General features: G+C 38.0%; 1 protein-coding gene across 1 annotated transcript; it reads left to right on the top strand.

Annotated features, from left to right (window-relative positions):
- On the top strand, nucleotides 1-11,003 carry donson (DNA replication fork stabilization factor DONSON). The gene is made up of 12 exons (XM_032556562.1): nucleotides 1-457; nucleotides 3,824-3,892; nucleotides 3,999-4,199; nucleotides 5,738-5,916; nucleotides 5,996-6,071; nucleotides 6,142-6,244; nucleotides 7,272-7,377; nucleotides 7,499-7,639; nucleotides 7,720-7,918; nucleotides 8,073-8,142; nucleotides 10,206-10,336; nucleotides 10,438-11,003. Exons 1-12 carry the CDS (start codon nucleotides 122-124, stop codon nucleotides 10,579-10,581), a joined length of 1,755 nt encoding a protein of 584 aa, XP_032412453.1. The 5' UTR covers nucleotides 1-121; the 3' UTR covers nucleotides 10,582-11,003.
- Nucleotides 11,004-11,908: the final 905 nt, after the last annotated feature.

Consider the following 11,908-nt stretch of genomic DNA (forward strand, 5'->3'; position numbering starts at 1 on the left):
ACAACAGAAAAAAAAAACGACTGGAGTTTGCAAAGTGCGGAAGGCGCGTCAAATAAACAGGGTGGTGATTTTGAATTTGAATTATTTTGTTATATTTCTAGTGAAACTTTTGTTTTCCTGCATGGCTCAGCAGGACGACTCCTGGTCCAGCTGTAAGCGGCCTGCTGAGGTCGTTCGGCTGAGGAGAAAAAGAGCCCGTAGTGTCGCTGAGAGTCCCGGACCGAGCGGCTCTTCTCCGGCTTCTGGCCTCTCCTCAGCAACTCCCAGCCTCCACAGCCAGTCCACAAGCAGAGGGAAACGCAGGAATCCTTTTTTGACTTGGGATAACACTGTCAGTCGTCCGAAGAAAGTTTTAGTCGAAGACTGTGAAAATGTGTGTACTTTTATAAAACTAATGTCCGCTGAGAAGACATCAGGGGACCGCAGAAGTGGTCCACCAGGAGACAGCTCGGCGGAGGTAGGATCAATAACTCGCTCTGAGACAAACCCACAAACCAGTTTTATATCTGCTCCGTAAAACTCATTGTTCCAACATGTCTGCCAAATAAACATGTTTCCTATGTACTGATTATGCTTACAACATAAAGCCTTTAATCAGGCCACTGTGTTGTTAAGCGCTCTGAATTACAACCATGACGCAATTCACCTAGGGCGTGGCAATAAATCAATAACAATACCATACCATACCAACTTTATTTATGAAGCACTTTATACACCAACAGGACCAAAGTGCTATACACAATCATAAAATACAATGCGATTATAAAATAGAAAAGACTGAAATATAAAATACATACAGACACAATAAAACAAAGTGTAACCTCTCAGATTGTGCCAAAAGCCAAAGAAAAAAGATGAGTCTTAAGAAGGGACTTAAAAACATCAAGTGAAGAGGCCTGTCTTATGCCCAAAGGGAGATCATTCCATAGCTTGGGGGCTGCCACAGAAAAAGCATGGTCCCCTCTGAGCTTGCACTTTGTTGTTGGTACCTTCAGAAGCAGCTGATCAGCTGACCTGAGGGAAAAGGAGGGTGTGTAAGAATGTAACAGCTCAGACAGATAGGGAGGGACGAGGCCATTAAGAGCTTTAAAAACAAAAAGATTTTAAAATGAATCCTAAAATGTACTGGCAACCAGTGTAAGGAAGCTAAAATAGGGGAAATACGGTCATATTTTCGTGTACCTGTTAAAAGACGTGCAGCAGCATTTTGTACCCTCTGAATCTGGGAAATATATAAATCACTGACTCCTATGTAAAATGCATTACAGTAATCCAGCCGTGTGGTCACAAATGCATGGATCACTGTTTCAAAGTGCTGTCTGGAGAGAATAGGTTTTACTTTGGCTAGCTGCCTTAAGTGGAAATAGCTGGATTTTACAACGGCTTTAATTTGTGCTTCCAGCTTAGGACCAGCATCCATCTTGACCCCTAAATTTGTAATAACCTGGCTTGACATACTGTGCCAAAGTGCCAAGATTGGTCAGGGAATCTAAAGTGTATCTGCCAAAAATCGCCATCTCTGTCTTATCCTCATTAAGTTTCAAGAAATTTAGGCCCAACCAGGCCTTCAAATCTTCCAGACATAAAAACAGAGAGCGAAGAGAGGTGAAGTCTGTATAACAATGAAAAGCAATACAATAAAGAAAACACGTGATCAATATCAATAGAAAATATATCTAATGGAATATTCAATACTGTCACTAAACTTCAATCCAGAACCGCTGGTATAGTTTTTTGATTAACTATACCAGCACAGCATTCTGGGGGTTGTAAGCAGAGGAAAGACTCAAACTCTCACAGCAAGCTAAAAAGGTTGGTATAGCATTTACTCAGTCCTGGTTTCCCAGCAGCAACTTGTTGAGTAAAAATAATTAAATAAATGAATAGATACATAAATAAGAGATTAAAACCAATATCTAAGAAAATGAACCAAAAATGTTGCTAAAAAGAAATGTCTTAAGATCAGTCAGTGGATTGTGATGCCCTCACAGTGTCAGGTAGATCATTCCTTAGACGTGGAGCGACACCAGAGAAGACCCTATCCCCCATGGTTCTCAGTTTTTTTTGGGTATGTGGAGAAGGTTTGAGTGGGCGGAGTGGAGTGAAAGAGTTGTTTTTGTTGGTTAAATAGTTCTTTGAGATAGTTGGGGCCATTTCCATAGATGCATTGTGTGTGTGAAGAGGGAAATCTTGAATTCAGTCCTGGTGGAAATGGGAAGCCAATGGAGAGAGTGGAGGATGGAAGAGATGTGGCCATGTTTGCATTTGTAAATTAATATAAATAATATGTATTAATTTATAATGTATAAATGTAAATAAATAAATAATGTCACTTATTTGTTATTTTTGATACTTATCTCTGTGAAGAGAGAAAAATGTAATAGATTGCAGTTACATGAACGCATGCCTTTGTATCTACAGCCTATAAATAACGTAAGGTTGGAAAAGTTTTGATGATTGGGGTATGAGCCTTTTTCAGTTCATTTTCTGCTTTAAAGTACATTTAAGAAGTGAATTTAGCTGTTTCCACAAACCCCTGTAATTTCAGAGTAATAAATGATTTCTACAGAATAATAACAGCTAAAATTATTTTATTTACATATAAAATAAGCTATTGCCTTAATTATCTGCCAACTGATTTATCTGTGCCCATTTCCTTAATTTTGCGAGATCTGTGATCAGCTGATACTTACACGTGAGGCCGATCTTATCCACCTCATCAAAGGTCTAAAAATCAACTAGACGGACCACCAGGTTATGTCTGCACATTCGCAGTTAACAATAGTCACCCACTGTTACCAACTCAGCAACTTTCTTGCTATTTTCAGACAAAAAAATCAGTATTGGCCAAAATCATAATCAGCAGGTCAGGCATTTTAAAGATCGGTAATCGTCGAAAACTGCAATCGGTCCTACCCTTAATAACTTCTGCAGCAGAGTCAGACTCTGCTGCAACCGTACCGTTGAAGAGTGAGGTTAATTGGAAATAAACCATAAGTTTCACTGTAAGAGCTGTATGTGCAGACGCACAAAAAAAGACAGTGTAAGCTACAGACCACGCTCTTACAACCGTAACGTTAGTAACTAAAAATAACGTTCACCACTAAAATATAAACTCTTAATTCAAAAACTACACCCTAGTGTTTGATTACAATAAAACAAATTCACAATTTCAATCGATCACTATTAGAAATATCCTTATTTACAAAATAAACATTGTGCCTCTATTAAGGGGGACTTTAATAAGATACATTTAAATAAGGCTGTCACAACTTGTCTTCCGTTCTTTTTGTCGTTAAGCTGCCACCCTATAATACATGCAGCGGAAGTTATTGTATCAAAATAAAGGCATCAAATCAGAAACCGGAAGTCAACGGTATATTATACGAATAAAACGATGTAAAGGCAATAAGAGTTAAAAAGGTGACACAACAAATAAGGAACTTAATTTGGGGTTACTTACAACTTATTTTAAACAAATGTTGTTCAAAATTTCTAGGCCGAATTCCCCTGCCTGATAAACAAAAAATAAACAAGAAGTCAAAGAACAACCGCTTAATACCTTGTACACCAAAGGCTGTGAGATTGTTAAAATTTAGAACCTATGCTTATCAAGAATTTTACCAAAATAGTTTTTTTGTTTCAGCAAAAGACAATTTTTTTTTGTTGAAATTAATTTTTCAACAAAATTAGAAAAACTGATTTTGTTGCTCAGGGTTGAATTGCAAGAGCAATAAAAAAGAGTAAAACATTAAAGGTATTGCAGGGATCAAACAAAGAACAAAAACATGCTGATGAAAAAATTGCATGTATTTTGTTGTAGAAGTCTCTGTCTGAAGACAACCCTCTGTTGGAAACAGAGGAGCAACATACTGACAATCTGCTGTTCAAGGTGGGCTTTTTCTGTTATATTAATACAAGCAGATACAGTATATAGCATCAGAATGTTAGTCTGTAGCCTTAAATGTGCTCACATGTCCTCACTGTTTTTCCATTAGAACCCACTGACCATTACACCCGTCTCCATAGCTCCTGTTAGCTGTGCAGAGTATCCAGCTGACTGGAGCTTGAAAACTCGGGTCATCTTCACCTCTCCAGTCTCCTTGTCGTGGACAGGGCAACCGAAAGCTCAGGAAGAAGCTCTGGGGCTCAGCAACAGCTGCAGAGCTAAGTTTACTATGCTCCCGCACAATCTGCAGGTAGTTAATGTTATTAGCTCACCTCTTTCTGAAGCAAATAGCGCTTTCCTCATTTATCTTTTTAACTTTACAATTGAATTTGAGAATTCCTTTTTGAGAATTCCTTTTAATGTTATTGTGCACGAATAAAGCAAAACAAATATTTAAAAAAAAAGCAACTCTTGAAGAAACACAGAAGCAATGTTAACTCAGAATAAATAAATAAATAAGTAAGTAAATAAATAAATAAAGATCAGGTTTTAGATGAATTTGCTGTCTTTTGGGCAACAACAGCTCTTGGGTAGAAACTATTTTTTAGTATGTTTGTCTTTGACTTTAGTGCCCTGAAACGCCTCCCAGAAGGTAGGGTGTGAGGGATCCTTGATGATGCTGCGAGCTCTCCAGAAGCAGCGGGTTCTGTAGAACTCCTCCATAGATGGAAGAGGGCAGCTAATTAATCTCTGGATGGTGTTTAAGACCCTCTAGAGCTGCTTCCTCTCTGCTGCAGTGCAGCTGGAGAACCACAGCAAGAGTCCATGGCTCAATCATAATACAGAACAGAGATAGGAGGACACCAAAAGCTCAGTTCTCAGGTTGTTCTGAGAATCCTCAGAAAGTAAAACTGAAAGTAAAAAAAAATTAAAAAAAATTAATTTTTTTATCTGATTGATTCCTAATCAGAGTTTTTAAAACTCCCAGTGCAAACTGCAAACCTTGCAAAAAATGAAGCTCATGTCAAGCGGCTCCCCCACTCAGTTCCATCAGACTAGCCAGCAACAATTAGCAACAATTAGTTGGTGCCCCTGCAACAGACTGGCGACCTGTCCAGGGTGACCTCACCTCCTGCCCGAAATGTTTGCTGGAGACAGGCACCAGCACCCCTCCTGACCCCACAAGGGTGTTAGAAAATGGATGGATGGATTGTAGGTGCCCTGTGCTCATTATATGAGCTACTTCTCAGTGCAGTGCTGGTAAAAAATGTTTTTAAAGAATTAATATAGATCCAAGATGTTGTGAGGACTTCCTAAAGGCGAAGTTTCAGAAAATGCCGTGTTTTTAAAGAATCAGAGGCCCAATTTCAAAAGGTTATATATCAAAGTCAAATTTATTTTAAGTAATATTTTACATATACTGTGTTTTTATTACAACTGAAAGTAACATAGTTACTTGATTGTGCGGTAAATCAAAAGGGCAGTATTATGTGCTTCCAGGCCGGAAGCACATAATATTGCCCTTTCAGGGTTCTTGACCACCGTCCTGCTAGTGACATATATATATATGTGTGTGTGTGTATATATATATATGCATATATATATATATACACACACACACACACACCCACACACATATATTTGTTTATTTATTTATTTTTTTACATTTCTTGTCAACTTAACATCTTTTAATACAAAAACAAGGTGGACCACCGGAGGACCGCTTTGGCGCTCTGACCACCGAGCTTAGCAAGTTTTCTGGAGGAAACCCTGAATATCATGTTTAGTTTAGTTAGTTGTTATTTGTTCATCTATTTTGCTGAATGTAATTCTGTGCGTGTGTTGCAGGAGCCCAGGTCCTGGTCCGACGTCCGGTCTGCCTTCCAGCAGAGCTTGGTGTACTGGCAGCACCCTTCTCTGCCCTGGCTCTCTTTGTTCCCCAGGATCAATGCTGAAAAGAACTTCTCTGGGAAGAACATGCCCTGGACTCAGGATGAAGCAGTACACGAGAGTCTTGTGAAGGAATGGTGAGGTTGTTAGACTTTCTGCTCTCTCCTTGAGGTCTGGGAGGATAGCATCCAATAAAAAGCTTTTTTCTCTCCTTAGGTCTGTCAGTTTGTCATCTCTCTACAGCCTTTTAAAGGTGGGGCTGTGCCCATACTTCTATGTCTGCTCCTATCAGGTACATTAACCTGCTTTGGTGTTTGATAGCTTCTGTTTTTATTTCCCTAATTGGCTCTTCTTTTCATCAGTTCACAGTGTTGTTCAAGGCAGCAGGCCTTGCAGGGTCAGACTGCATAACTGCCTTAATTTCTCCTACGACTCGAGGTCTCAGAGAAGCAATGAAGGCTGAAGGTACTTATAAAAGATTAGCATGTACCAATTGGGTCGTGTTAACAGAATATTTTCCATATTTGACCGTTTTTTTTGTTTTGTTTTGTTGTTTTTAACGACGGAAAAATGTGAAGCCCGTCCATCATTTTGACAGGTAATAATTAACACCCTTGACTGGTGCACATGGGCAGACATTATAGACTTTATGCAATTAGTTCATCGCAGAGGAAACTAAAATCAATCAATAAAAAGATCCTTTCTGAATATTATCTTATGGACACTGAACTAAATGTGTCTTTCTGACCGGGAGCTGACAGCGTGTTGAAGAGTTATGGACCGGACGCTTTGGTATAGAAGGGCATTCCAAACATTTGGTTGAAATGGCATCTTTAATTCCAGTCTCCATTACATACAGGACAGAGAAAACTGAAGAGAATGCAATGTTGTGTTAATTCGTTTACAGTCTAAACAGAGGAGCTGAGAGTTCATCGTGAGGAAATAAGTAAAGGTTCAGAAGTTAATTAGACTGTAAAAGCGCACACCCGGACCACTCACAGGGTAAAAAGCTAGCAGAGTTCAATTGATCTGTTTGGATCAGACAGATCCAACTGAGTGATGAACTAGTGCAGATTTCTCTGCAGATGGGAACCAGGAGGAATTTGTGAGGCAGTGAATTCAGACTCCAGCAGGTGAAGTGCTTGTAATTTAAGTGGAGTCGTTTAATTAAACTTATTATAAGTCATTGGAGTCGCAGTCTGTGGTTTTTGTCACTACGGAGAAAAAGTTAGATGTGTTCATCTGCTTTATGTGTGATGGGACCTGGACTCATGGTTCAACTAGGTCAACATTAACTAAACCACATGAAAAATGCGGCTGAATAGCCTAAGTTAATGTGATTATAATTTGAGGAGTAAATATAGTAAATGACAGATTTTTTTTTTTATGCTGTCAGTCAAAATGACAGACAACAAAAAAGTCTAGTGCGACCTCTGGTACCAACTATCCCTTGTGCTGCTGTTCTTCATCTGTGACCCATGTATTTGTTAAGGTGTGGAGTTCAGTCTTCCCCTGCTGAAGGAAAGGAGGCGGATTAGTGAGCAACATAGAAGTATTCAAAAGGGAGAAGAGGAAATGGAAAACGAGAACAAAGATTTGTGAGACTTTTACTTTGTCTGCACTGTTGATGACGAATCTGAATTCTGTGTTCTTTAATATGTTTAAAATTGTCTTTTTCTGGTTTAACTGCTGCAATGATTCAAAATGTAAATGTTGCAGCTTGCAGGTGGATGAGGACTATCAGAATTGGGATGAAGAAGATGATGGATACAGCCAAGGTGAAGATGACAGCTTGTCTTGGCTAAAGGAGATAGGAATCCAGGACAAACTCAGGCAGCCTGAATGCATTAACATACAGCTGTATCCTTCACTGCTCCTTGTTTTTGCAACGTTTCAGTTAAAAACAGTGAATACTGAATGCTCCTTGACAGCTTGTATAGACAAAAAGAAGCTCCGACTCTGTCTCTAGACCATAAACCTGAGTCGGCTGTATGTGTGGAGGGATCCAACTCCTTCAATCTCATCAACTTCCTAATCAACTGGAAAAGTGTGGTGGCTGCAGCTGGTTCTCAGACCGGTCTGCCACCAACCTTGCTGGCCCCCACTGCCTTCAGAGGGGCTACCATGAATGTGCTGAAGGTATAGGAGTTATCCATGTCATCGTTTCTGAGTCAATACACAAGGTTTTTTTTTGTTTTGAAGGACTGAAAATGAAATATAAGATCAACCTTTACTAATAACTCTGTCTTTATTAACCCCTGGTTGACAGTCTGGTTTATGATGTGTTTTCCAGGGCCGCAGCATTAATGTCAAGAACTTGGTCGATTGTACCTACCAGAACATTAGCAGTCTGGAGCTCACAGGTACAGAACCAGAACTGGAACATTGTTTTTAACTTCTGAATTGCAGATGTTCTTTTTGAGTTTTCAAAACTATAACCCTGTTCAGATTGATATTGTATCGGTGGTATTACAGTACAGACCAAAAGTTTGGACACACCTTCTAATTCAATGGGTTTTCTTTTTTTTCATGACTATTTATAAGGCAAGAAATCCCACTTATTAACCTGACAGGGCACACCTATGAAGTGAAAACCATTTCAGGTGACTACCTCTTGAAGCTCATCAAGAAAATGCAGAGTGTGTGCAAAGCAGTAATCACAGCAAAAGGTTGCTACTTTGAAGAAACTAGAATATAAGGGGTATTTTCAGTTGTTTTACACTTTTTTGTTTAATGCATATTTCCACATGTATTATTCGTAGTTTTGATGCCTTCAGTGTGATTCTACAATGTCAATAGTCTTGAAAATAAAAGAAACTCATTGAATTAAAAGGTGTGTCCAAACTTTTGGTCTGTACTGTATGTTAAATCAACTTTTTTGAGCTTTACATGACATAATGTTATTCCTTCACCAAAAAACATATGTGGAGTGTTGCTTTGATTCTTTCATGCATGTCTGAGAAATTCTTTAATCTTCCATGGCTACCATTCAACTGTGCAAAACGTCTTTAGTGAACCTGGTGACGCCTTTGAAGCACAGCTCCTGTACTTCAGAGCTTCCACCTCACAGAGCAACCCCTCCCACAACTTCACCACCCAGGTCCTTTAAACTACCAGGCAGCAATTAGCAAAAAGCTGGTGGAACTGTGCATCTAGACATCTTTAGACAAGCTATGTCTAAGTGCAATGCTGGTAAAAATGTTGTTAAACGGTTAATAGGGGAGCGATGTTGTGGCGACTTCCTGACGATGGAGTTTCAGAAAGAGCAGGAGTCTTAAGAGGTGTTAAAATACAGTGTCAAATTTCTTTAAAGTCACATTTGATATATGGTATTCTTATAACAACTGAAGGTAACATAGTTACTTAATTGTGTTATAAAATGGCATTATGTGAATAGGAAATATACATTGGTTACGGAAAGTATTCAGGCCCCTTTAAATTTTTCATTCTTTGTTTCATTTGCTAGAATCAAAACAGTTAATACTATTTCTCATTAATGAACACTCAGAATCCCATCTTGACAGATATGTAGAAATTTTTGCAAATGTATTGGCAAAAGAAAAACTGAAATATCAGTTGGTCAAAAGTATTCAGACCCTTTGCTCTGATACTCATCACAGCAAAGGGTGATGAGTGTCAACCTTTGCTGACACTCATCAGCAAAGGTTGGGCAGCATGTGACTGAAATGGGCAGCAGTCACATGCTGACCATTTCTTCGGATCCTCCTATGAAAACCTGCATAGAGTTAGCCAAAAAACACACGAAAGACTCCCAGAATATAAGAAATAAGATTCTCTGGATTCATGAGACAAAGATTGAACTTTATGGTATTAAGCCTAAGTGGTGTATGTGGAGAAAACCATGCACTGCTTGTCACCTGCCCAATACAATCCCAACAAAATAAAATCTTATCACACTCTGCTACTTTTTTCTGCTACTCTCCAGTTTTAAATTTGCCATTATTTTGGCTCTTGAACTGAGCTGAATGAAACCACGAAATTTTCAGGGAAACTTGAACAGAAATACCAGTAGGTGGCAGTAGCAGGCGATATTATCACAGTTTAGACAGATTCTTTTTCTGTGCCAGTCCCCTTTTCATGAAATGAAAATAAATTCAATTCCAAATACAAGATGCTCATTAAGCATGGTTTACTGTTTTCTGTGCTTGCTTTCTGTCCTCTCAAAGTCCTTCATAGATAACATTCTAAACTGAATTTGACTGCTTTACTTTACAAGATCAAACTGGACTGTATGTCAGTGACTCTAATCTGTGGATGATTGGATCTTACTGATGGGATTTTGTTGTGTATTTCTATATGATAGGAAACAAATGGGGTCTGTGTTTCTTAAGTGTTTTGAGATAACATTTGTTGTGAGTTGGTGGTGTACAAATGAACTTAAACTGACTTTCCTTTTGCACTTTAGGACCCATCCTTCCTTCATCTCTTCATGCCATCACAACTCTTCTTCAGACTGCTCAAAAAGGCAACTTCTCTGCTGCTCTTTATACTCATACACCCACTACTGTCATGAACATAGAAACCTACAGGAAACGGGTATGATATTAATCACATATTAGATGCACGCTAACACTAATATTGAATTGGTCATATCACAGTAAATATTGAGCAATCTCCCATGTTTCTGTGCTTTATAGTGTGGCAAGGCAGTGGGAGACCTGACTCACTGTGGTCTTCCTCCTGCTTCAATTAATCATCTCCAGCAGCCATCCACTCTTGGGAAAGCTACCTTGACACACATTACAATGAATAACTACAACTACACCTGGAAGATTGGATAAAACAAGAGACAGTGCATATCTGAAACCATCACACCTCAAGCAAAGAGACAACAGCCAATGGAATTTCTTCAATGCTTTAGATTTTGTTGGTCTTTCATCAAGCATAGGTGTATTTTTTGTAAATTGTTTTAAAAAAAATAGTTCATAATAAATCCTATTTATGCAAGTAATTTTTCTACAACTTTTGGTTTTCAACAAGGTAATTTTATTGGTGAAAAAGTGTTTGACCACTTCCTGATTTCCTTTTTTTTCATGTTAGTGTTTCAAAACATTAAACCAATTTAAATTGGTTTGATGTTATTCTCTCTAAAGGAGAATAACGTCCCAACTTACATTACCCAATGTGAAAAGGTGATTGCTGCCATACCCTGAAAACTGGTAAGAGTTCAAAGAGTTCAACTTTATTCAGTCCGCTTTTGTTTTCCCATAAGTCTTAAGGGTCATCAAGATGTGCTTTGGAAAAATTGAGACAACCCTTAAATGTTCTTTTTGCTTGTCTTAGAACAAGTGTAACCCAGAAGAGAAAACGTCCCCTTTTCTCTCCTATTCATATGAATAGATTTACGTTATTATTTTGAAAAGAAGTGTGTTCCTCTTTTAGCTTTATTTCCTGTTTCAAAAGGAAGCATGATACTGTCTTCTTAACTTGGAATGCACGGTCAGCTTCACTTTGAAGATGTAAGGAGGCTGTAGACAAGCTGTGCTGAACTTTATGGTTATCATTAAAAATTAACAGCACTTTCCAGAAGTTAATTTTTAATATCTATTATGCTAAGTTGATGGGAGTGTGAGCTAGCGAAACGGTGTTGCTGTATCCATTGATACCTGGTTTTGGTGAGTTAGCATTGTGCTAATGCTGAATTGCTATTGGTTTTGTTTCCGTTTAAAAACATTCTTTAACAAAAATATTATTTTTGTTAAAATATGATTTTACCCAGTCAGATTTAAGTTCACAATATTATAAGGAATCATTCTAAGTTTTTTTGCACTATTTTTTCAGTTCAATGTACTGTTTATTGATCTTAAATAGGTTTTCTTTGTGATTTAACAGGAGAGGGTTTAGTAGAGTGATTCATTAATTTTATTTCATGCCATAATTTACAAAACCTGAAAAAATTATTTAAATCAATTATTTAATTGGCTAAAGGAACACTAATCCGATTTATATGGTTAAATAAATTCATTTATTTGTTTACATGGTTAAAAATAAAATATTACAAAAGATATTGAGTTAAAAACAAGAACATGCATGTAAAATATTACTGTGGTAATATGGGAACTAAAGCTATAAGAATAGATGAAAAAAAAGATTTTATTGTCTGTATAC

The sequence above is a fragment of the Xiphophorus hellerii genome, chromosome 24 (genome assembly GCF_003331165.1).
Source record: "Xiphophorus hellerii strain 12219 chromosome 24, Xiphophorus_hellerii-4.1, whole genome shotgun sequence".
Taxonomy (NCBI): domain Eukaryota; kingdom Metazoa; phylum Chordata; class Actinopteri; order Cyprinodontiformes; family Poeciliidae; genus Xiphophorus; species Xiphophorus hellerii.

Coding starts and splice junctions, on each gene's coding strand:
- donson (XM_032556562.1), top strand. CDS start 122: ATGGCTCAGCAGGACGACTCCTGGTCCAGCTGTAAGCGGCCTGCTGAG. Junction 4,200..5,737: donor TGCTCCCGCACAATCTGCAG/GTAGTTAATGTT, acceptor CGTGTGTTGCAG/GAGCCCAGGTCCTGGTCCGA. Junction 7,378..7,498: donor GAAAACGAGAACAAAGATTT/GTGAGACTTTTA, acceptor TAAATGTTGCAG/CTTGCAGGTGGATGAGGACT.